This window comes from Crocodylus porosus, unplaced genomic scaffold, assembly GCF_001723895.1.
Source record: "Crocodylus porosus isolate Cpor-Errol unplaced genomic scaffold, CroPor_comp1, whole genome shotgun sequence".
In the NCBI taxonomy this organism is placed as follows: Eukaryota; Metazoa; Chordata; order Crocodylia; family Crocodylidae; genus Crocodylus; species Crocodylus porosus.
In genome coordinates, this window is record NW_017728931.1 from 49,646,270 (window position 1) to 49,672,682 (window position 26,413).

General features: G+C 42.6%; 1 protein-coding gene across 2 annotated transcripts in view; it reads left to right on the top strand.

Moving 5' to 3' along the window:
* Positions 1 to 11,348, top strand: part of ISX (intestine specific homeobox) — a 43,145-nt gene extending 31,797 nt beyond the window's left edge. The window contains exons 4-5 of one of the 2 annotated variants that reach the window (XM_019544813.1): positions 6,958 to 7,074; positions 10,090 to 11,348. In XM_019544813.1, coding sequence (XP_019400358.1) covers positions 6,958 to 7,074; positions 10,090 to 10,326 — 354 coding nt within the window. In that variant the 3' untranslated portion in view covers positions 10,327 to 11,348. The remainder of the gene's footprint in view (positions 1 to 6,957; positions 7,075 to 10,089) is intronic. The other variant, XM_019544814.1, reaches the window with a different exon arrangement.
* The last annotated feature ends 15,065 nt before the right edge of the window (positions 11,349 to 26,413 follow it).

The window sequence follows — 26,413 nt, forward strand, 5'->3', positions numbered from 1 at the left end:
ACTTTAAAGAAAATCCCCGCTGCTCACCGGGTGCTGCAAGGCGGGGGGGGCAATCCCTGCTGCCCCCTACTGCCCCACACTGCATGGAGGGCTCTGCCACAAGCTCCCTGACCCCTGCCTCTCTGACCAGCCCCTCCATGGGTGCCCCACCCAGGCCAGCTCTAGTCCTTTAAGAAAAAAAAGCCGAGAAAAGCCGCACACTCACCACTCCTGCAGTGGCATTGGGGCTTTGGGGGCTCATGCAGAGCCCCCAACATGGCACAGGGCAATGCAGGGCAGCAGGAATCGCCCCTGCTGGCAGGAGCAGTAAATCCTGGGGCTTTTTCTTTCTTTTTTTTCTCTTAAAGGGCTGGAGCTGGCCCATGCGGGGCACCCCAGGGGGGCTGGGGGAGTGAGGGAGGATTGTGGGGCTCGTGCTGAGCTCCCCAGGCAGCCTGGGGCAGTGGGAGGGCAGCAGGGATTGCCCCCTGCCTGGCAGCACCCAGTGAGTCGGGGCTTTTTTTTTTTTTTTTTTTAACACGTGCCAGGAGCTGGGGCAGCCGTTGCTGCTCTGGGAGAGTAGGCAGGGGATGGCCCTGGCCTGGCTGATTCATAGAGCTGGCCAAATCGAATCAGACCAGTGATTCGAATCACCGAATTGAATCACTGTCCCCTGAATTGACCGAATCTGAATCCGAAGCGAATACTAGCTGCTTCACACAGGCCTAGTAAGTAACTCACAGTTGTGACTCCTAGTTAGGCTCCCACTCGCCAGCCTTCAAGTGGCAACTCACAGCTGCACAGGTCAGGGACAGTCAGGGAAGGTTTTTAGCCTGAAAGTACAACAGCCCTAAACTCAAACTAACACCAATCAATATCTGAGAAGCTTAAGTGCAGTATGTATCAAAGTCCTTACAGACATCACTAATACGCCTTAGAAATTGTTACTAGCAAGTGGCTGACTTTACAACTGCCAATTGATCACTTTTAAAAGCTATTTATTAATCATTTATTGACTTTTTATAGATGTTGCTTAAATGCACATTCAGTATTCCGCATTCGTGTTCTACAGAGTCTCAGAAAATAGAACAAATGGAAACAGCTTATTGCAGTAGCAGTCAGCAACATATTTTGGTGGTGGTACAAATTGGTTTGGCTTGGGTCCACGGTGGGTGGTACTGGAAACCAGTTGCTGCTGCTGCTGCTTCTCCCTACTGCCCAGCTGTGGTGCAGCATGGGAGAGGTCCCCATTGCCCAGCTGCAGAGCAGTGACATGCAGCACAGCATGAGCAAAACCCTCACTGCTGAACGACACTGAAACCGCAGGACTTCAAGCCAAATGCAGTGGCTCTGTGGGCCAGATATCGCCCGCAGGCCATGGGTTGCTGACACCTGCTCTATTGCAGGGATTAGTTCTGTGTCTGATACTACTATATTCTCAAGAGGTGCAAATTCTTCTTTGTCATATCTCCAATCCAATCTTTCTATATGGTCTGTTCCCAATATTCTGCATAGGCCACTGCTTCTGGTGCTGGTGTTGCCAGATCTTATGGGGTGCATTGTAATACTACAGGGCATTTTAGGAGATGATCCATGTTTTGCTTCTCCTGATAAACACATTGGCCAGTTGTGTAGAAGCCCCATGATTTTATGACAAAGTTGCACTGGCCAAGACTCACTTTCAATCTGTTCAGGCTCCCCCATATATGCCATTTGTAATTGGAGCCGGATGCTAACTCTTCACTGGGGGTAACTCCTCTCCAGCTCCGTTCAACAGCTTTGTTGCTTAGTTTCTCCCATTCTTTTTGCCAGAGGGTGGTTATAGCTGATTCTGGTGATGTGGTCAACAGTATGGTAGAGGACAAAAAGTTCATTTGTCCAAATTAGTGTAGGTAGATTGACTTTAATTGAGTTTTGTTGATTTGTCCGAGAGGAGGATCTGATCCCTATACTTTCACTGCATGTGAAATCTGTGTTGCTTACAAGTAACTGGAGGAGACTTCAATATACTTGAAACTCTAAATATAGGGAGCCAAACTATGGATAAAGAACCCATATCTGAATTGGGAGATCCAAGCATTTAGGATGTCATTCAGAGCTCCCTCTAGGATTGGTTTAAGAAGCAGAATGTTTCCATACTTGCCATAGTCATCTTTGCAAATTATATATCAATTAATCCCAATATAATAAAGAAATACAAAAAGCAACCTACTGATTATTAAAAGACTGGGTCTATTGACTAGCTATAATATTATTTTCCTATATTTAGGTAACAGAAACATTAAAATTGTGAACATCTCTCCATTTACCCACAATGCCCTACCAGCATATATAAATGCCAAGATGGGGAAGTAGTTAGTGTATGCTACTGAACACCCAACTGCACAAGATGCTGGAATAATTGGCTCTTTAAACAATTATTTATAGTATGTACCAAAAAAGCTGCATTATTAATAGACTTTACCTTAAATGACAAATGCTGGAGGTTTCCCACTGCCAGAATTAAATTGTCCTTCAAAATTCTAGTAATTATATATGACAATTTATTAACTCAAATAGTGTTGCATCCAACAGAGGGAGTTCTATATTAGACTTCATCTTGACAAATAAAGGAATATTAATAACAGGATTAAAAATTTCTGGTTGCTTAAGTACAAAGGTCACATATGTTATGTACAAAGTCAGTAGAATCTAAACAAGTAATACAGATACTTGATGCCTTAGAAGGACCAATTTCACAAAGAAATTATAAGCGAAATCACCAGGGAGAAAGAATTTAAACAGAAGGATATGACAGATAACAAGAAGATTATCAAATAATATTTCAGTAGAGGTTCAAAAAGTCAAAATCCTATAATCAAGTTAAAAAAACAAAGAAAGGTTCAAAACCAAGTTGGTCATAGAGGATTAGTGGAAGTAGCTATAAAAATTATATAGTACACATACATATACCCACATATATGAAACAAAAAGGGGGATGCTGACAGCAGTGTATATAAATGAGAAGATAGACATTGTAGAACATTAATAAAGGAAGCAAAAGGACACTAAAACAAATGTATGACCATCATAGTTAAAGACAATAAGGAGGTATTAAGTTTGAGAACAAAAGGAATCTTAACTATGCAGTTTTCCATTACTAGATGAAATGGTAAAATAGTCAATAATTAATACAGAAAAGGTTGAAATGTTCAATAAATATTTCTGTTCTGTACTTTGAAAAAGCTAGATGATATAGTCATATCACAGGATGATGATGAAAGACTTTCCACTCCCAACAGTAGCTGAGAGGAATATAAAACAGCAGCTACAGTAGTCAGATATTTTAATACTATCAGGCGCTTTAAAAGCGGACTGAAAAGCTCTTTGGGTCATTAATGTTAATATTCAATAAATCTTGGAACACTAGGGAATTTCCAAGGGACTGGAAGAAAGCTCATGTTGTGCCAATATTTAAAAAAGGGTAAACAGGATGATTGCTTAATTATGGGTCTGTCAGCTTGACATTGATTCCTGGCAAAATAATGGAACAGCTGATATATGACCCTATTAATTAGGAATTAAAAGGAGGGTAATATAATTAATACCAATCAACATGAGTTCATGGAAAATATATCATGTCAAACTAACTTGGTATCTTTTTTTATAAGATGACAAGTTTGATTGATAAAGGTAATACTATTGAAGCGATTAAATGTTTGTAAGGCATTGCATTTGATAATACCTAACTTTTGGATTAAGAAACCAGAATGATACAAAATCAACATGATGCACTGTTCAGTGTATTAAAAACAGTGTGTCTGATACACATTTGCTGTTACATTTTGAAAAGTAAGTCATCATCAAGCATTTCTACTGAGATTCAGCAAGGACTGATCACTGGTCTTATGCTTTTAACTTTTTAATCAGTGAGCAGTAATATCTTTTCTGATAAAAGTGCGAAGATGAAACAAGGATGAGGGATCCATAAATAATGAAGAAGCTAGGTCACTAATACAAAGCAATCTGGATTGCTTGGTAGTCTGGGTTCAAGAAAATAGCAAATGAAAGGTCAGGCATTTAGAAACAAATAATATAGGCCACCCTTCCAGAATGTGGGAACCCGTGCCTATAAAAGATTTGGGGCTCATGTTGGACAATCAGCTGAACCTAAGTTTCAAGTATGATTCTGTAATCAAACAGGCTAATGAAATTCTTGCATATGTGAGCAGGGGATCTTCAAATAGGAGCAGGGAGATGGCGTCATCTCTGTATTTAGCATTCAAGAGGTCACTACTGGAATACAGGATGCAGTTCTAGTTAGACTTCATGCAGGATGTTAAAAAATTGAAAAAGTTTCAGAGAAGAGGCACAATAAGGGCCAGAGGGTCAAAAAACCTATCTTTCAGTGAAAGACTCAAGAAGCTCAATCTGTTTATTTTAGAAAAAAGAAGACTAACGAGTGGCTTGGTCACAGTAGAGAAATTAACTAGATGGTGGATAGATATTTGATAATAGAGGCCTACTCATTCTAAAATGCAAAGAACTAATAAGATAGAATGGCTGAAAGTTGAAGTTAAATAAATTCAGGCTACAAATAAGATACAGATGTTTAACTATGAATATAATTACCCAGGTGAATGATTGATCTGTGATCGTAGTGGATTCCCCATTACTAGAAATTTCAAAAACAGGATTGGATTTTCTTTAAAAGATGTATACTAGCTGAACCATACTATTGGACTTGAAGCAGGAATTAAATCAGGGAAATGGATTGTCTTTGTTATGCAGGAGGTCAGACAGTAGTCTCCTCTCACCTTAAAACCTAGGAATCAAAGAATATGTCTTTGCCTGCTGAGTTTGGAAGGACCACCTTGAAGACTGAGATTCAGTCTCCATAACCCCTTTTGTTCCTGAGCACGTTAACAATGCAGAAAGTGGCCATTTTATGGTACTTCCTGTCACACGAACCCTGTCCACTAGGAACTGAATTGAGTCATTTCAGATAGTCTAAGCAGTTATAAACCCAATCTAACCTCAAATAAACAAGGTTGTCCTTTTCATAACCTCAGGCACTTCTGGCTAATAGCAAAATAACAGACAGCAAATGTTCCAATTAGTTTCTGGGTAGGGGATGCAAAAATAATTTAGCCATTAGTCACTGGATTTAGAAAGAAATACATATTCAAATACTTCGGGTCACTAACATTTTATATCCGATTAGAACCATTTACCTAGAAAGATGAGGCTTGCATTTCACCAACAAGCTTTTGAATCATTCAGTTATATGAGAAGAGGTGAGCTCAAATGTTCAAAGTAATGCATTAAATGATACACTCAGGTACACTCTTTTGATTGTACATAAATATGTAGGCAAGTCTCTGCATCTAGCCTGAAAGGTCAAATCAGCTAGCAGGGCAAAGCTTCTTAGGAAAAATTAAGAGTTTCTTGTTTAGAACAGAGCAGTAAAAGTATTGAAATCACCCAAGTAATTTCTGTATATCAGTATGGCTTAATTACAACACTAGATAGCACTCTACTTGGACATCCTGTGGCCACTCCATACATGATATCTCCAAGCCTGGAAGTGGTATGCACATTGGTAAGCTTTGCATCTCCAGTTTGGGAAGAAACATGCTCAGAGTGCGTATGATATACCTCAGTACAGCACTACTGGGCTCAATATTGAAGTGATATAGATAGGGACCTACTGAATTCACGGTGCACAGCAACCCCTTTAATCTTACAGGTGCCCCTGCACACTGCTCCCCCATTCCTGATTGGCTGAGGGACCCTGGTGGCCCTGCTGCATATTGTTGACTGACCAGGAAGCAAAAATGGTAGTATTTTTATTTAAAACTGCAGTTTTCACCTCCCTGCCCATTAGAAGTGTGTGGCAAGGCTCCTCTGCCAATCAGTGGTGGGGACATGCATGGGAACCTGTAAGTTTAAAGGAGCTGCCATACAGTCCACTTCCGCCATGAATTTGGTAGATACCTAGATATAGAAGTACACTTCAGAACCTAAATCCTACCATCAAGTTACACAAGTCATTTTGAAAATGTTACCTGGTAAGTAATAGGTAATTTACCCCCTAATCTGCATTAAAATAGGCTAATGAGTATTAAAGCCCACGTGTAGATGCACCCTCTGTGGTGGACAAAAATGACCGCCATTCTTCCAATGACAGTATCTCTCACTAAGCCCAAGGTCTCTAGGGGTTTTCCCTTTACTTCTAGTAAAGTGATAGGAGATCTTGAAAAAGCTGAAGTTTAGTAGCAATTAGAGGCATGCTGACAGTTGTTTATTTAAATGCTTTTCCCAAAGGCTGGGTTCTCTAGTGTAGCAATGCTCTTTTTTTCCAGGCAACATAAGAATGAGTGAAGGACTTGCTGGAGGGTTCAGTGTGACGATCTCCTACTTCATAGCAAAAGTGTTAACAATTGAGCTATATTGATGACACAATATTTTACAGAGCGTTGCAGACTCAGTTAATTGAGTCTGCTGAAGTGTGGTAATTACCATGCTCCAGCAGCCTCCTACATCTTATGTATCAGCATCTTCGCACTTAAAAATGGCAGCAGGGCTGCTTGAACTAAAGCTTGTAGAATGAGCTTTAGCTCAAGTGCCTCCACCACCATTTTTAATTGCAGGGATTCTGATACATGAGCCGCTGTGGTGCTTAAATTAGAACAGCTCTCAGAGCCTCTCTAATTAAAGCACCACCCCCAGAGTATGTGTAAAAGTACCCTGCAGGTACTAAATTTTATGTGCATTAGCAAAAGTGCATTCATGAATGTGCCCAGAGCCTGTACATGATGTGGAATAGTGGGTAAAATGGGAAAACAAATTCTTTTCCTTAGGTTCTGCCATTGGCCCTCCATGTTCATTATTTTCCATTAAATGTTTAAAAAATATGGTTGTAAAAATTTCCTTTTACATCTCGTACTCATTCCATGCCTTAATTTGCTTTCTCCCTTCTCCTCATTGTGCACCCAGATCTGGTTCCAAAACCAGCGAGCAAAGTGGAGGAAACATGAAAAATTTGGCAATTTTGGTGGACTCCAGCATCTAACAGAAGTCAATTTCATTCCTGCTCCAAAGTCAGAAATTTCAGTGAGTACTGAGGCCATTTGTAGAGGACGTAAAAGAGAGAATCACCCTTTTCCATATCATTCCCTTCCCAGATAATACCCAAGGAAAAGGAAAGAAAAGGAAGCATCACTGTGACTCAAACAGAATCACAGAACATGTCCCATTGTGTAATAGAACACCTTTTTTATTTATAGAAAGATATTTTGCCATTCTTCCAGAAATTAGATCAATTTTGTGGACATGTGATGAGAAGTTTCTGTATGGAAATTGTTTCTTTGTCATTTCCTCCAAAGTCTTTCCCTCCAGAACTGTGCGCTGGACCAACTGGTCCCTCCAACTGTACCTTAGCTGGACAGAGGAACAGTAAAGACAAACATCATTATCTGTTTCTATTGCCATGGCACCCAGGAGTCCTAGTCATGGATCAGAACTCCATTGTGCTAGGCAATATACAAACACAGAACCAGACAGCAGTTCCTGCCTGGAGAGTTACAAGCTAAATATACAAGAAGATACAACAGGTGAATACAAAGAGTAAGACAAGGGAGTACAGGGAAACAACACTAGAAAGAGTGATAGGAAACCAGCCACTGACAGCTTAATGATTGTCAGCTTTTTTGAAAATATCACAGCAAAGGAGAGTTTTTAGGTGAACTGGGAAAATGTGGTAGCTTTGCTTATGTTTACAGGAGCTTCTCCCAAGTGTAAGTGGCAAGATGAGAGAAAGCATACGGATACTACCATATTTTTTCACATACAACATGCACTTTTCCCCCAGAAATCAGCCCCCTAAAATTGGGGTGCATGTATTAAGCTGGATTTTCTGCCCAGGGTAGAAGCACCCTGCTTTGATGTCTGCCCTACAGTGCATCAGCTATAGCATTACTATTTAGGCAACTAAGGGAGTCAATTGACATTATGCCTTCTTGTTCCTTATTCCAGAGGTATTAACAATCATTTTCCTTTTTTAAGAGTCTTGATGTTCCATAAGCTAGCCTTTCTTAGGACAATGTTGCTGTCTGCTAAAAACAAGGCATATATTATATTCCAAGGTGTGGTATATGCAAGAAAATATGGTATTTTAAATACTTATTAACAGGTGAGCGATTGAGGCTGGCATGGGGAAAGGAGGCAGGAGTGTGGATATGAGAGGAAGACAAAATACTCTATTTTAGCCACAATGAGGTCAAACTAGTTATCCACAAAGCACTATCAGAGAGAGAGCAAGATTTTACTTTGGATAAAAGAGGTAGGTTTAGTGTTGAGAAGAAAATCTGTGAGATGTCAGCATAAAAGACAATTTAACTTGTATTTAAGGATCAGCTTATCCATAAATAAATTGTTGAGAGAGAAGAGAAGAAGCCCTAACAGACTGCCAGTGAAAGATGGAGTGGAGTGGGAGGATGACGTAGGTCCACCAAATCACAGGCTGAAAGAATGATTATGAGGTAGGAGGTGTCATAGAAACCAAGGAGAAGGACAAAACTCCAAAAAGAAGAGACGTACTACTGATGGTGTCAGAGGCAGCTGATAAGTGGAGGAGAAGGTAGAAGGAGCACTGGTTATAAACTTTAGCTAGGAAGAGGTCATCCAAGACTTTGATTAGAGAATTTTCAGTGGGGTACATAGAACAGAAGCTGGATTTGAGAAGGCTTAGGAGGAGGAATCCCAGAAAGACACTGTAAAGAAGGTGTTCCAAAAAGATGACAGGGTAAGGGGAATAGGAATTGATTTCCTCCCCTTGAGGACTGACTGTGCTGTTTCACTGGGACTCAAGTTTTTCATGTCAGTTCATAGATTTCATAGACATTAGGGCTGGAAAGGACCTCGGAAGATCATCAAGTCCAGCCCCCTGCCCAAGGGGCAGGAAGTCAGCTGGGGTCATAGGATCCCAGCAAGATAAGCATCCAACTTTCTCTTGAAGGTGTTCAATGTAGGTGCTTGAACCATCTCCGATGGCAGGCTGTTCCAGACCTAAGGGGCTCGGAAAGTAAAGAAATTCTTCAGCCAGCCTGAAATGGTCTTGCAATAGTTTATAACCATTCGACCTCGTCATCCCTTGGGGCGCTCTGGTAAACAAAAGTTCCCCCAGATACTGGTGGTCACCTGTGATAAACTTACAGGTGGCCACCAGATCACCCCTGAGCCTGCGCTTTTTCAGGCTAAAGAGCCCCATGGCTCTCAGTCTGTTGTCGTAAGCTCTGTTTTCCTGACCTCTGATCATGCGCATGGCTCTTCTCTAGACTCTCTCAAGCTTCTCCACATCCTTTTTGAATTGTGGAGCCCAAAACTGGACACGGTACTCCAGCTGCAGCCTCACAAGGCCAAGTACAATGGGAGAATGACATCCTGAGATTTGCTTGAGAAGCATCTGTGGCTGCACGCCAGCGTTTTGCTCGTTTTACTAGCCGCAGCATTGCATTGCAGGCTGATGTTCATCTTGTGGTCAATAATGACCCCCAAGTCTCTTTCTTCTGTAGTGCTATCCGGTGTAGCACTGCTGAGCCTATAAGGATGCTGCAGGTTTTTCCTCCCAAGGTGGAGAACCTTGCATTTCACTGGCACGTTGAAGCTTGAGCAGTCATTTAAGTAGAAGTTAGTAGAACCATATTTGAGGAAAGGACTAGTTGCATAACTTGGTTTTGGCAATCACCATACCATATTTCTTGGGACACTCATTGTCTCCCTCTTATATCCAAACCTGTTAAACTGGCTTGCTCTTTTTGCCTTAATATTGTATCCTTCCTAAGGCTGAAATGGATAGAGTTATCCAGGCTGGATCATGGTATCACTCTCCTTCAGAAATCTGTCAATGACTAGCACAAGAAGTTTGGAGGTTTTTTTCAGTCCCTGAGTGACTGCTTGTCACACTGTTTTAAGGAGCCTGTCTAGAAGTACTCTCTGAAACTTAGCTTTTTATTGCTTAACACTGGGGAAATTCATAAGGCAAGTCCCTGGCTGCTCATAAATTATATCTAACTCAAGATCTGCACTGATTTTTCTAAAATGTCTCTTCTGTTTTTTCCCTTCTAACAGGATTCCAGCCTGATGCCCAGAAATCTTCCCAGCACAGGACCTCCCTTTGGGTATTACCCAGCAGTTCCAGGACTTGTGACATCAGCCTGGTTGCCCAATGCATTTTCTTTCACTTCCCTGCAAATGGACCCTCAACCCTTCCCTAAACCATATTTGCTCATTGACTACTTTCCTCAATGTCGCATCCTTCCTACCCATAAGATGGAATGGAGCAGAATTTGTGCCAGTTCCACATAGAAGAGGAGGAGGAAGAGAAAGAGGAGACATGGAAGACTCTAGGAGCACCCTTTGGTTGTCCTGGCAAATAATATTTGTGGGCAGATGAGGTTCTCTTTAGAACAAGCCTACCCAGACTTTGAGTCTGAGGTCTGATGTCAGTTTGGTATAGTAATAATACCATAGCAGAAAGCCAAACCCCCACTAACTCCAAAGAGCACCACTCAGCCATGGAAAGAGTTCATTAATCATCCTTATAGACTGCCTACACTATTGAAACAATCTGACTTTCCAAAAGGGATAATGCACTGAATAGTCCTGCTGAAGAACTGAGACTTGACTTCATCCTGAGAGAGACACTAGGTGATCTTATTGCAATAAGAGTGAACATTGAGACTATAGCAAATAATTGGTGTCTAACCAAGGTGGCCTACCTGATCAAATACAGGTGTCTTTCCTTGCATATATTGCATTGTTCCTGGTTCACTGCATGTGGACAAAGAGAGAATGTAGGTCAAAAAGCAAACTTAACTTTTAAGGAACTTTGGTTTCTGAAAAGTAGGTGGTCTTGGCTTGTTTGTTGTATTTGGCCTGGAATAAAGGGGCACAGGTACCACTTGTGTTTGAGTATAACAGTCTAAGAAAAATATCTGCATTGAGTACAATATTTGGTATTACAACCTCTGGTAGCAAGAAAATCTGTAGTAGTGGTAGCACCCTTGTGAGCATGTAGGGGTAGGAAGATTATCCTAAAAAGGCTGCATATTTAAAAATGCCTCTGGACAGACAGACATTGCCTGTATTTCAGATTTCTTGTGGCCACTGCCTAGTACCCATATACTAGATCATGCTGGAGTGGTAGTACTTGCTGTCTGCTACCTAGATTTGCCCCATGTACTGAGACTTACACTGGGATCTATAACCATTGGCCAACACCTTGGCCAGAGCATCAAAAACATGCCCATCAGTAGTGTAGTTTTATTCCTCTCTCATCAGGACTGAACTGCATTTCTCCAAATCAAATAAATTCAATAAATAAATGAGATATGCCTGGTCCCTTCCTGACACCAGGGGTCTCTTGCAGGTAATGCTTGCAGCTCAATGACTTGTTCTCCTTTCATCTGCAAACCAGGAGACCTGCCAGCTATTATCTGCTTTCTGGCATCACCTAGGAGGAGATACTTAGTCACAAATGGGATCTAACTCCCTTAATATTGCACCCTAGGAAATGTTCCACAGGATCCATGTCAGTTTCACAAAATCTTCTGATGAAACCCTGGTAAGTTTCTTGTGCATCTTCCCAGCAACCCACTTACTGGGTTGACTAATCTAATACTTTTCAGCACAAGGGGGCTTTCACTGCTATTCAACTTCAATTTTCTATTTGTCAGTTTCATCCTTTAATCCTACTTAACCCCTTGTGCCGTGCATCATTCCTTCCCCTTCCAGGGCCCTGTTGTTTTCCATCTGCACATTAAATAGTAGCATCCTGCATAAACAGACCTGTTAGTTTCAGTGGGACTACTCATCTTCATGCCTTCACTTTGTACACACCTCAGGTACTTCAGAGTTATCATGTTCCCCTGATTTGTTGTTTAGCTAATCTGTATATCTCGTTCCTTTAATCTTTCCTCGTAAATCCCTCCAGTACATAGATGAAATTCTCAACTGGATTAAAAACAATTGGATTGATGACCAAGGTCAGAGAAGAGCCATAAATAAGCACAGATCAGGAGGGAGGGAACAGGTACAAAGTACAAGAAAGACAGTAAATACAACCAAGGAGGAATGGGATGAGCACAGTGTAGCAGGGTCTGGTGCTGAGGCCAGTTTTGTTAACACATCAGTCATGTAAAAGAGGACGTGTTCTGTAAAACTGCAGAGACTATGGAAGATGAAAAGGCCATGCCAGTACTGGGAGAAGAAGACTGAGCTTAAAAATAGAATATATAATCAGGTTCTGGGGTTACTGGTGTTTTATGTACACACTTTAAGATAGAAAACATGCTGTACCTCAACCCTAACTCCACTGCAGTGAACAGAGTGAAGGGGGCCTTTGAGTCATTACAAGGTTTGATCTGTGGATGCAGTTTGTCATTCCACTGAGATCTGCAGAAACCAAGGCCTTAACAGAAAGCTCTGTGGCTTCACGAGGGCTTTGGGTTTTTTTATATTATTACTCCCAAAGTCCAATCAGAATTATGGAGGTCACAGAGGCTTCTAGACACCAAAGACCTTGGGACTAGGGGATCTACAGTTTAGAGAAGCTGAGGAGTCAATCCTTGTCTGGTCTATTTGGTGCTGCCTGCTTCAACCTATAATTAATGACCCCCTTTTCATTCCCTTCCCTAGTTTGTATTCTGAACTCCATATCCTAGCTGTCTGCAGACCGTCATTCCACTCCCTTCCTCCATTATCTAACATATCTCCTTGACAAAGCCAATACAGCAGGCCACACCTAAACAAGTCATACATACTTATTTACTTCCTTTTTTCTCCCTCCATTTCCCCCGTTTTTGTATCCTGAGGAAAATTACAGCCCTTTCAAATACAATTTATAGACCAGGCACCAAATTATGCTCTGTCTATATACTCCTTGAAGTCATGGAAGTTGAATGAATGCAAACAAGGGACTGATCCAGAGATTATGGAAGTCAATGGGATATTAAAATGGACTTTGTTCAGTCTGTGGGAGCAACTTTTGGCAAAAGCAAGCAACCAGTTCCAGTCCTGCCTCTACCAGCACGTCCTCTATCTTTGTGCTACACGGCTTCCTCTTTTTTTGTCATTCTTTGTCCTGCAATCAATTTTTAACCTGTTTCCATAGCATTTCACAGTTTCTTGCCTTTGATTTTGTTGAAATCCGTCATTTATAGTGTCTGTTCAAGGGTATCCATATCATCTAATGTTGTTTCCAAGTGAATGGCAATATAATCTCAGCCTCCGGCCTCTTGAAAATCCAGCCGAATGAAAGGGGTGGGAAAAGAAAATGGGTTTCATTCCAGCCCTTCAGAATCAGTGGTTGCTGAACAGAGCAAACTCCAGAATTGTTTCATGTATATGATCGAAAATGAACCCAGTGTCAAATCTGCAAGGGATTTTAGATTAAATGCTTTAAAATAAACTCAGATAGATTTTTCTTTATCAGCTCAAATAAAAAAAAAAATCCCTTGTTTCAAAGCAGCAAAGAATTTATCACTCCGACACTTGTTTTCATAAAAATTTCAGAGAGAATGCCCCCTACGGAACAGCTTGCATTGGCTCTGAGCCTACTACACTTCCTGGGACCAGCATTTGAAATCATCCAGGTTCGGATCCTCAAATTATCCAGCAGCCTAATGAAAATCATTACAGACTATTGGACAGGCTCTTTGTGCCAGAAATCCAGAGTACCTGTCCCGTACTCCTGCATTGTAAATGGACCAATAACCTTATGCTTCACTGTTGCTTCCAGTGTGTTTACCAGGCAGCTAATGTCAAGTTTATGGGGCAGCAGTTCCCTTAATCCTTCCTCATTCTTTGATTAAATATAGATGCTGCTATTTACGGCCCTCACAACCCAGGGATTCGTCAGCCTTTAACGGGTTGGAGCACTCTTAATAGCTGAATTGGCCATTTCATCTGCTACAGTACAATAGGAAAAGCCAATTTAACACTTCTTCTTTCTCACCAGGAAACCTGTTCCTGTCTCTGGGAGGTTACCTTCTGCTTCATTTGTGTCCACTGAGGCAAAGAAATTATTTAGGACCCTCAACAATATCAACTTTGTCTGTCATTAATTTGCCTGTCTGGGCTCTTGGCCATCCTGCTGACCCTATTCCTGTCTGTTGTTTACCACACATATTAATAGAAAAGCTGCTGCTGCTTCTTTCCTTACTTTGCTCAATTAATTTCCTTCTCCTACTTTTAAATTTGTGAGTAAGCCTGCATAATTGTGCAAAGGACTATGGTATTGTAAAGCAGTCAAGCCCCAGCAATGCTTGATTGTACTGAGAAAGCAGACCAACCTCAGTGAAGTTGCTATGTTCATAAGTGGAAGAAAAGTAAGTGGGATGTGGGGAAGAAATAGAGCATCTACTTCTCCATTGCTAACACTTTATCCAGAGCATAAGAAGATGTACATCGTATCAGGCATAGGACCCCAGACCTGAGGTATTCAACACCTTGTTGGAGGAAGGGGAAAGCTGGACAATGTAAAATGTGTTTCCTTAAGCCACAATTTCCAGTCTGGATGAGTGACCCCTTACTGATAAAACTGAAAAACTGGTGAGGCCGGGAGCCTGGCACTTTCCATTATGCAATCCTGTTTTCATTTGTTTACAACTTTGCCAAACTTTAAGCACCCCAGAAGGCATTTTCCAAACACTGTGGTTGCATCTACACAAGATGCTTACTGCGCAGTAGGTCGTTAGTACTGTGCAGTAGCTCATTACTGTTGTGCAGTGGCATCATGGGCCACAAACCATGGCACAATGCTACTGCACAGTAGTAACAAGCTACTGCAAAGTTAGCATCACCATAAAGCCACGTGGGGAGACTACTGTACAGCAACGCTGCTTACTGTGCAGTCATTTAGTACTTGACTATGGAAGTACTAAATGACTATGCAGTTAGCATCTTGTGTAGACATGGCCTGTGTCTGCCTCAGGCAACTTATTTTTTCCTCGGGTAAATGATTCAGACCTTTCTGAGAACAAAGCTAGGGGAAAATGCATTGTTTTGCCCCTTTTTAAAAACTCTGGTGACTTTTTCTTAAACAGCCCTACTTCTCCTGTCCTTTGGAATAAATGTTTGAAATCTGGTGGTCTCCATGTCAGAGACATGCCTCTTTTCATCCCCATGAAAAAATCACCAACTTTGGTCTTGTTATAAACATTTGGAAAATTGAAGTTAGCACGTGCACGCAAGATATTTCTTTGTTCTTAACAGCTAAATTCCCTAAAGATCCCAGAGCCCAGTGACTCACAACCTTTTTAGGGTCAAGGCAACCCTCGTTAAACTCAAGGCACTCTTTGGAAAATGCCACCTCTGATCTTTCACTCATTTTTTGATTACAGGAAAAGACTAGATCAATTCTTCTGTCACAAAGAACCCAGGCAGACCACAATAGGTCAGAATGTTTTTGACACCATGGGTTCCTACTTAAAAACTCTGGGTTTATCTTGTGAATCATGTTTGCACATCTAACAGTGCTAACAATGCATGGCAACCCATAATGCCCTTGAAAGGATCTCAAGGTGCCCCAGGGTGCCACATCATCCTGGCTGAGAATCACTGCTCTAGCCTGAAGTCTGAGTAGGACTTTCCTTGGACTTATAGCTCAGGACTGCTATTATTGATGCTAGGTTTGGCAGCTGAATTAAGAACAGTGACCTTGTCTCTGCTGTTCAGTCAAGTAACTCTTCTCCACACATGGCACAAGCAGAAGAGAGGAGGAAGATGCTGATTTGAATGCAGAGGGTGTATGAGCCTCATATCTGGGATGGAGTGTCTTGAAAAGGGAAACTGGGACTTGAGATTGAGAGAGAAGGAAACTGGAGCAAGGCGTTAAGGTGAGACTGAGACTAGCTGGGCAGGGGAACTCAGATTATCAGTGGCTGGGCAAGGAAACTGGGGAGGAGAACGTATGAGATGGGGAGAGGAAGGTTGGGAGAAAGACTGAAACTGTGGTGGAGGGATAGAACTGAACCAGCTACACAAAAAGCCTGGAACAAGGAGCCAGCAAGGGAGATCATAAAGATGGAAAGTGAAGGCCATCCCTGCCTTTGCCCACAGGTGGATCTATGATTTTGAAAAGGGGGGTGTCGATGATGTGGTACATAGCAACATATTTTTCTCCCATTAAAGAGAAACTAGACACTTCACTAATACGATCAGAGCCCAGTGGTATATTATTAACTTAAGATGAAAGCAAAAAAAAAAAATTACAACTTTATTGGAATGTGCACTAGTTTGCTAGATTATATATTAACTTTAAAAAACACAACAAACTTGGCAAACTAGCCAAAATATATTGTTCCATTCACCCTATAGTCATTATAGTTAACGTATATCTCTTATGCAGATTTGTCAAACAAAATCTACCTTTCATGAGCATCTTGACAGTACATCCAACACTTCAGTATTAATCATTTTCACACCTGAGTTAATATGACACATCTGAATTAAGATTTTTAGCTAGGACTAAAAACAGTCTGCATGGCTGTGAAACAGAAGAGATATTACCAGGAATGGCTAACAGACAGCAACATTGCAGAAGAAAGGATAACTTGATTAATGGAACATCAAGGCCATTAAAAGGACAGAGGGTCATTAGCATCTGAGATTAGCAGTAATCAGGTACATTATAATGAGCAATGAAGTCAGCCCTGCCTGAACAGAAATGCTGCTGCCCCTCCCAGGCAGTTGATTTTAAAGTTTGTGTGTAGCAGGAATCAAAGAGGGGATGTGACTGCACCACTGCGTTCTGCTCCCCCCACCCCAGATCTGCCCCTGACTCTGCCACTAGGTTCCAGGGTGATGCTGGGCAGGCCAGTTGGGCCAGATTTTCCTAAGGGGGTCACTAATTGCATGTTCCTCATTTTCTAGGTGCCTGATTCAGTCAGATCTGCAGCACTACTAAGAAACCACAGCTGCAACTGAAATAATGGGTGCTGGCCTTCAAACATACAAAGTACCGTATAACATCAAGTAATCTAAAACATAAAGGCTTTGGTGTCTCAAATTGGGCACCGACAATTAGAAGATCATTTTGATGCTCATCTCTTTGCACCTCAGTTCCCCTTCTGTTAAATGGGGATAATATCTCCTGCTCCCAAAGAGGGTTGTGAAAATAAATGCATAGACAGCCTGTTTAGTATGCATACCAGCCCAGCCTCTGGCTTCTTTACCATTCATTCCATCCAGGAAGAGCACACACCAACTGTAGAGGCTTCCTCAGCTTACAAAGGGTTTTTAAACCCAAAAGCTTGCTAAATTTTTTTTCCCCAACTGTTTAAGTTGGTCTAATAAAAGATATTAGCTCAAAGAACCTTGTCTTGATATTTAGGAAGCACTCCAATGCTGTAATTATGAGCCACATACAGAAGCCCCCAAGAAAATGAATAATTTGGCCTTCAGAGCAGCGGTTGAATTGTTCAAAGTAAGTAAGATTAGGGGAGTGTACTGAACAAGCATAAAACAGAACACCAAGAGTTACTCTTTCAGCAAATACAAGCCATTCTATGAAGCAAGGGAAGCAAAGTCCCACAGAAAAAATAGTATAAGGAATCATGACATAAAAGACTGTTTTGTGATGAATATGTAAACGGAAGATAAATGAAGGTTGTTTGGGCAGCCTTTCTAGCTTTTCAGTGCTTGACTCACAACATTAATGATGTTCTCTTGGCACAGTTTTTGTCTGTATAATATATGTGAACCCTGTGAGTAGCAATGAAGAAAGCACCACAATTATTTCCTGTTCTTGTGAGGAGTTGAGCACCCACACTTCTTCTTGGCTCCAGTGCAGTAAATTGGACAGCCTGCCCCAGAAGTTACATTATAGCCCTGTCTAGGATTCTGTTACTGGTTCTTAGTGTATTTTTTTTCCTTTAAGGAGTCTTCCATACTCTTTAAGACCAAAGATTATCCTGTTGGTAACCCTGGCTATTTTTATAGATGTTTGAGATTTTTTTTTTCTATTTAATCACTTCTTTTAAACAGCTATCAAAACAGGGAAATGTGGGATTCCATGCAGGTTATGCACACAGAACCATGCTTATGCAAGCTGTGTGGAACAAAGGCAGAAGCGTACAGGAACAGAAAGGACCACAAACGAAATGGAAGCAAAACACAAAGAGCTTGGTAATCTCCAGTTAGGCAAACTAAGACACACCACTGCACCCCGCTGAATCTCTCCTGGATATATTAATTGGTTCCAGTATTCACTGAAAGAGGCAAATGTGATCCTAGGATGTATCAAGTGAGGTATTTCCAGTAAAGGAAATTGGGAAGTAGTAGATAAAGGAAATAGGAGTAATATTAATAAGAAAGTGACAGCAAACTATAGGAATAGGAATGTATTAATGTAATTGCACAGGGTACTGATTCCAGCTCAGTTGGAAATGCTCTGTACAGTTCTGTGTCTCCCCTGTCTATTGACACTGTCAAGTCTTTGGAGCAAGGATTAAACTATTTTTTGTACAGTGTCAGCACAATGGACACCCAAATCTAAGCAGAGGCTTCTAAAACCTATTGCATACATGTAATACTGCCTTCACCAAAGAGCATGGTCAAGAGAAACCGTAGCGCTACAAAATTAGTTTGCATTCCTTTTTGTCAAATCCCCAGAACAGCTGTCACTAAGCCATATGTGGGGAATGAGGACAAAAAATAAATGAAATAAAACAGATTAGAATGCCTTAATTAAAAGATAAACACAACCCAAATCAAAGTAATCAACAGTAGTTCAGCTCTGATTGAATTTTATCATCAAGAATGCTGCTGCTGTTCCCCCTTCTTCCCAAGCCTGAGAGCTCTAGAGGAGGAATTTTCCTGATCAGATTTCACATTTAGCTGAATTAGTTTTGGAATCTTGTTAAAAACTTTACAGATTAGATCAGAATCTTCAATTCCAGCCTGGCTCTCTTACCAATCCATCCCTGCCAGACTGTCAAGCAAGGGAACCAGAGGTTATCAACATCATTCACTTGCCACTGTTTTCTAAGGGTAAATTCAGCATGCATCTCAGAGGCGGGGGAAGAGGACTCTGGAGCCCTCTAAGGAATAGTATTGTAATTCTGAAGCGATAGCACTGGCTAATTAGCAACTTTAACAAATCTCACCTCCAGCCCCTTTCTGTATTTTTCTCCAATTATGCAGTACAACGGGAGTCTGCAAGAAGTGGGGGGAGGGAGCTGTACGTAGTTGCTGCAGGATTATTAAAACCCCAACAAATAAAAACTGCAGCAATAAATAACCCTAATGTTTATCCCTTATGAAGACAAGCAGTATATTTTGCAAATAAGGACTAATTAGCTCAAAGGATACTGAACTGGGACAGACCCATTGGCCCAGTCCTGGTCCTCTATTCAAAAGTAAATGTTTCCATTACTGATTTAAGGGACTTAATGAGTCCTAAATATCATCATTCCTTTAAATATAAAAGGACATTTTCTTGAGTTTTTGCTGTGTGAAAGCTCTCTTCACTATAGCAGCTTGGGGTTGTAATATCTTCTCATACATATCAAGCAAAGCACCAAGCACTCTGCTTCTCACAAAAAAGAATAATCACTCTTACATGAGAAGGCAAAAAAACACTTAATTGCTGCTATCCTCAGAAGAGTTTTCCTCCATGCTCAGGCCTTTTTTACTTTATTTTTCCTTCTCTGTGGTATTGGAGACTCTTCCATTGAACCCATCTAGTCATTTTTCACTGGAATCAGAGTACTTTCCAAAGGCTGTAAAATCACAGTATTTTACAAATGCTATAAAATCACACTGGATTTTACAAATGCCGTAAATGTGGCCATGCAAAGAGTGAAAAATGTTCAAAGGGCAGCTCCACCTCTACTAAATAACTGTGGCAGCTCCAGCTCAACGTAGCAATGTAAAGTATGGATGATGACACCAACTAATGCTCTATACCAATGTTTAAAAGAGCATCTATAAAAAACCCTAGAAAGCCATGATAAAAAGTAGAGATTCAGCCAGTGGCTATATGCAAAATATATATTTACTGTACAAACAGACTGGACTTCAGACTACAGCTAATAAAAAAACTGATTTACCTGCCTACAGTTTCCAGCATCACCTGCAGGCTTCATCTGGGCTCTGTTGCAAGAAGTGATGGAAAAAGAGTTGTCTAGTACTGGGGAAGAAACTTCGTATGAACATGTGCATTACTTTGGTTCATCTTTATTTCCTCCTTCCACCTCACGAGGAAAAATTGCCTGCAAAAATCTGCTTTTAAACCACTGAATGCTATGTGAGTTCTTATGATGCCCAAAAGAGGTACGTGGAAATGATCTTAATCCCTTATTGACTGTGGGTCTCTTTATATAGTTAAAAAATACCAGGATAGTGCCCTACTAGCCCTGCTTAGTTATGCTACTGCGTCTAAATGCCCTGAGTAAGGTAGGGCACAAAAATAGCAGCTAACCTAGTCACTGCCTCTGCCAAGGGTGCGCTCCAAAACTGCCCAGCTATGCCTCAATGACTCCAATGAGATGGGGGCCACAGGATGAGATTTGGTCTAAACTACAGAGTTCTCAAACTCTACTTCAGTTGTGTGTTGGCACCCAAAGCTGCTCTGAAATAACAGAACATCTTCTTGCCGGTAGTGACACCACTTCTCCAGACAAAAGAAGCTTCTGATGCCTCCCAGCAGCTGGCAGAAGAAGAATGGAGACATGCCTGCACCTTCTTCTCAGGGACAGATTAAGATTCACTGGAGCCCTGTGCTGGGCCCCACCCCTGCATGGCATGGGCCCTCTCTCCCCTTCCCCCCGCCCTGACTTCCGTTCTGCCCCACAGCCATGGGCTCCATCCCCAGCCGGCATATCAGAAGCAGTAGCTGGAGCGGGAAATGCTGCCCCCCAGGCCCAGCCCAGGAGCCACAGCTGCCCCCACCCACAGGTCTGCTCTGGAGCCAGAACTGGGGGTGCAGAGCCGCTGCCCACTGGGTGCATGTGGCATGGACCAAGATTCAGGGAAAGCCTCTTGTCCTGCTGTGGCTCAGTCTGGCTGCAGTGGTGCCCAGCAAATGGCACCCAGTAGCCATAGCCAGCCACATCACACATGCCCAGCATGGCCCACCTGCCAGTTTCATTCATGACAAGGCAGGGGCTCCTGGGCCTGGGCCCAGCTAGCCTGTGCATTAATTTGCCTATGCTTCTTCTGGATACTACAGTCCCTTCAGCAGCTGTGACTTCATAGGGTATATTTTGTCCCTGCCAGACAACACATATAGTGGATCCACACAGAGCTCCAGGAAACAAGTAGATGTGAACACACTCTGATAGCCTCCGTGTGTCAGCCGCTGTTTCAATGGCAGAAGCAACCAAGTCTAGGCAGGGCCCAAGGCACGCTGTTCATGCTAAATGTCATTCCACAGTAAGCTTGTGCAACATTTCTGCTTCTCTTGGCCCCACTTGCTTTTGTGTGGCTAAATTCCACCCCAGTCTAAGCAGTCAGTTCAGTGACTATGTACCACTTAAGAAAGCACTGTTTTGACAGTTTCTGTGTGGCTAAGTATAGCCAGTCAAAAAGCCAAAGGCTCAGTTCAATCTTCACAGGTTAGTCTAAGCTGCATAGATTGAATCAATAAGGCTAGGGACAAATATTACACATAAACCAGTTTAAGTGATCAGAAACTGGTTTTAACCTGTAACAGAACAGAAGTTCAGGGCACATAAACCACATTCAAAATGGCTGAAACTGGTTTAAGATAAACCTGGTTGAATGTAGTATCAGACTTGTCTGATTTAGGTCAAACCAGTTTATGGCACTTGTGTCCCAGACATTCCTGGTTTCAGTTAATTCGCAGTCCCCCAGCATCCCAGGATGCTTTACAGCCCTGGCCTGGGCTGGGCTGGGCTGTGCTGTCTGCTGCAGTAGAGCAGGGCTGGCCCCACCCCCCTCATCCCTGGCCAGAGTGCTATCACTGCTCTGGCTGTTTGAGAAGGGGGTGTGGGTGGGAAATCCTGCTCCGGAGTGCCCCCCTCACTGCTCCAGCAGCAGGAGTGGGAGGCGTGGCCAGATGCTAGTAGCCTCAGGGGAACTGGGGAGTTAATCCCCCCTCCCTCCTGCAGGGAATCTCAACAAGGGTCTCCCCCACTCACTGCTCAATGAGCAAGAGCATGGGCATGACCAGACCCTGGCCCTGGGCTTGAGGCAAAGGGGTCAAAGGAGATTCCCCCCTCCCTCCCCTGCTTTGCCTCAGGCCTGGAGCCAGAAGTCTGGACACGCTCTCACTACTCGACCCTTAGGTACCAGCCAGAGGCTGGGGTTTGGCCATGCTCCCCACATACCCGGAAATCCTGGCAAGGGCTGCTTCCCCTCTCCCCCTTCCAGAACAGCCCAGCTGGGGTCCCTGCAGGTCAGGGTGGGGGTTTAAACTTCTTCCCCAATCATACTCAGCCTGCCAGGTCTTGGCCATGCCCATCCCCCCCACCCAGCACAGCTTCCCTCCAGCCTTCTGGCCACTGAGGAAGTGAAGGCAAGGCTTGCTCTAGTGCCTCTCAGTTTCTCGCCTGAGCCACTGCAGGCAGGTGGCTGCATTTCCAGAAGCAAAAGTGAATGTCTATTCACTTGCTTGTCAGTTTAATTTATGCAGGTTCAACTAACCTGCAAAGATTGGATCGATTCAGGCTCAGGTTTTTTGAATGTCTGTACTTAGCTCTTCACAGGTTGGTCTAAGCTGTGTAGATTGGACAATACATAAGTGAACAGACATTCACTTTTGATTCTGGAAATGCAGCCACATGCCTGCAGTGGTCCAGGCCAGAAGCCAAGGGGTGCTAGATCATGCCTTCCTGCTCCACTGGACCACACAGCTTGGGTCATGGCTAGCCTACCAACCCTGTGAGGAAGGGTTTGAGGGGGAGGTGCAAAGCATCCTGGGATGCTGAGGGGAATGTGAGTTAACTTGACTCTGGAGAGGCTCTGGGACAGAAGTTCAATAAACCCATTGTATTTAACCTAAATCAGTTAAGTCTGATATTACATCCATCCACGTTTATCTTCAAATGGTTTGGGCCATTTTGAAAGTGGTTTATGTGCACTGAACTTCTGTTGTGTTACAGATTTGAACTGGTTTCTGGTCCCTTATCCCGATTTATGTGTAATTTCGGTTTCTAGTCTGGGTGTTAAGTGGCACATATAAGTTTTATGTCTGTTGTCTGAAGAAAGCTAAATTTCACCAGATACAATTGAAAAGCCAGCAGCAAGGACTTTGAAAATGCATAGACCACTGTGTGAAAATACTGTAAAGAAGGCCAAAGGCCTCTTTCCATGGGGTGTCCTGCAGGACCTTGCTCATATCCTACCAGGTTGGTCTCTCACACATTTCCAGCCAGGGAGTATGTATCAGAAACCCCTTTGCCAATTGATGAGTTAAAGAAAGAGGTCACTTCTCCAGAGAAGACTGGAACCCATCCCATACCCATACCCAAGGGATGTGGGGTTCATGTGTAACCATTTCAGGTGCCTAATTTCCGAAAATCAGGTGCCTAATGTCCTGGCTGAGAGCAACTAAAGACACTCCACTCTATTGGTCTCATCCCGTTCTTTTTAATCTGTCTTCACTGGACTTCTTTGGTGTATTGCCCCCTTTATATACGGTAGCATTTCACAGATCTCTGAAGCTCTGTTCCTGTGTGAGAAGTTCCTGATTTGCTAGTTCTTGACTCTGCTGAGAGTCTCAAATACCAGCCTCTTCAGAAGGAACAAAACCCAGGACATACCAAGAAATCTTCTGTTCTTCATTGGTGCTAATTTTTCAGACTGTCCAAATGCTGGATTCCCTCCCCATGCTCCTCCTAACCACTTAGCCACTTCTGCACAGCTGAGCAGGCATGAATTACTTTGCCAGATGGAGAAAATGGCTTCCCCAGCTGTACCCTCTGCCTTTTGATCACTTCACTGCTCATGCACATTGACCAGCTGACTGCAACCTACAACTCCCTACCTTATTAAACCACAAGGCTAGTTGCTGCTCAACTTCTCTCCATAAAAAAGCTTCTTCTCCTATGAAAATAATTTAAACAGCTGGAACCCACTGGGCCATTTGCAGGTTTTTACAGAGCCTCCTAGAAGTCAGCAAGTTCCCAGCTGTAAATATGCCTCTGACATTTCAAATGGAGTCTCATGGGGATAATGAGGAGTTAACAAAAAGCAGGGGGGAAAAGGCAGAAGAGAGGCAGTTCATGACTTGGGGAGCCTAAGTAAAAGCAAAGACTTATTCTTTCACACTGGTCTTGCTGAGCCAGGTTTTGCTCATTTGCGGGAGCTTTTTTTTTCCCCTTCTTGTTTTAAAACTTGGACACTTTGACAGATGCTTCCTATATATTTCCATGCTATGGTGTATTAAATCTTGCTGTAGAAGCAGCTATGAGTCCTTTCAAGGGATTATTTCTTTCATTCTCACACCTGGTCATCTGAAAATCTGAGAGGAAAAAGCAGCATTCTCCACTGGCTCTGTGATTAAAATGATTTATCTTGCCATGTCCTGAAGCAGTTGTGAAGCATCCCAATGAACCACACACCACCACCCTGCATTAAGCATGAATACTAGAACTAGGCACTGGCCAGTTCATAAGCAATTTCCTGCAAACATTTTCTTCTTTTGGTTCATGGTGATTTTAAACCTCCTGAATTTTACTTTGAGGCTAGTAAAAGCTTGAAACTCAAGGTCAAACTTGGATGAAACTCCACATTGGGTAGAGACCAGGACAGTTCCATTTTCTGGCCTGATGGTCTCATGAATGAGAACATGAGGCACACATTCATTAAATAAAGGAACTACCTCTGTTTTTATAGCAGAAAGAAAGATTCAGGGACAGCTCCCTTGACACAGCTTGGCTTTGCAGTTATATGCAGGTGTTTTTTCTCCCTTGGATAATCAGGAAGAATAAACACTGCCCTGACCATCTTCCTCACAATGACTTCTTGCACTGGGAGAAGAAGTCCATTCCACACTGGAGGAACCACAGCCTTTGGGAGCTGTGCGCACACAAGCTATAAAACATGCACACATTCCCAATGAGAGAGCACAAAACTGTTACAATGAAGTTACTGGTGTAAGCAAAACCATTACTTGGCCAAAGAGCTTGTCAAAGTCCACAGAGATCTCAGCCAATCTAGCCCAAGCTTCAAACTTGTAGCAGCTGAAAGTAGCCATGGAGAAGCAATGGTGTAATCATTAGTGCTGTGGCCTGAAACTTAAGAGACATGAGCTCAATTCCTTGTTCTTCCATAGACTTGTTGTATGATCTTGGGCTAGTTTCTGCTGCTCAGTTCCCCATTTTGAAAGGTGATAATAGCACTGCTTTACCTCCCAGACATTAAAGCCAGTGAAGTGCCCACGTAAAATGGTAATGATGGCACATTGCCTTACATAGATTCTGGGCCACCTGCAATGTTGGTGCTAAGGAACGCTACAAACTCCACACTGGTGGTTATAAAAATGTATAATTTATTAAAATTAAATTCAACGGGTAAATTATACTGGATGTCATGGGAACAAAAACATTCCAGGATTTACTCAAGTACAGAAACTACTGGCTCTGAAGAGACAGAGTGCAACCTGCTCTCTTTGCCTTCCATGAACCTAGTTGCCTCCCTTGATTTTGGTGTGTTGGAAGTCTAGACAGTAAGAATTCCTGAAACCTTTTGGACTAGACATAAAGCAGAGAGTAGAAGATCCAGAAACATGGCAAGGGGTTCCCCCCACTCCCCAACTTTGGCTGCGCCATGCATGCACAGTGAGCTCTGAGCTCATGACTTGATAAGAGCAGACTTTTGCTGTGCTTGGGGCATGGTCTGGTCTGAGACCCTGCTTCCAAGCAGCTCTGGAGCCCATGGGGTGAACACTGCTGCTGTTGCCCTTCTTCTCCCTACACCCCCGCCCCAGCAGCACATATCCTCTGGGCTTGAAAGCAGGGTCACTGAGCAGACCCCGTGCTCAGAGCTCATGTCCAGCACAGCCAGAAATGGTGCAGTCACACCACCACACCCTCTGTGGAGCTGCCCCAAGGAACTGATATCTCTTGGACTTATGTCTACAATGCAAACCTGAAGCGAACTTGGAAGTCTTGCGCTTTGCAGTGTGATGATTTATTTCACTGCTGTGTAACTCAGGGAAAAGTTGGCCTAGAAATTCGCTTTTGTCTAGTTGGGTTTTTTTGTTTGTTTGCTTGTTTTGTTTGTTTTTAATTAGGAGGGTTTTTTTAAGCTTCTTTATCAGAGTTCTTGATAACTGGTTCTGTGCTAGTGGGTTGTGTCCATGGTGTATGAAACTGAGCTGAAGAGGGTCATACAGTTACAGCCAAACCATGTTCAGTATCAGGCAACTTGCAGGTGTTGTCACCAATGAGTTATTTCTATACTATGGGCAAGGCCTTAAACATGC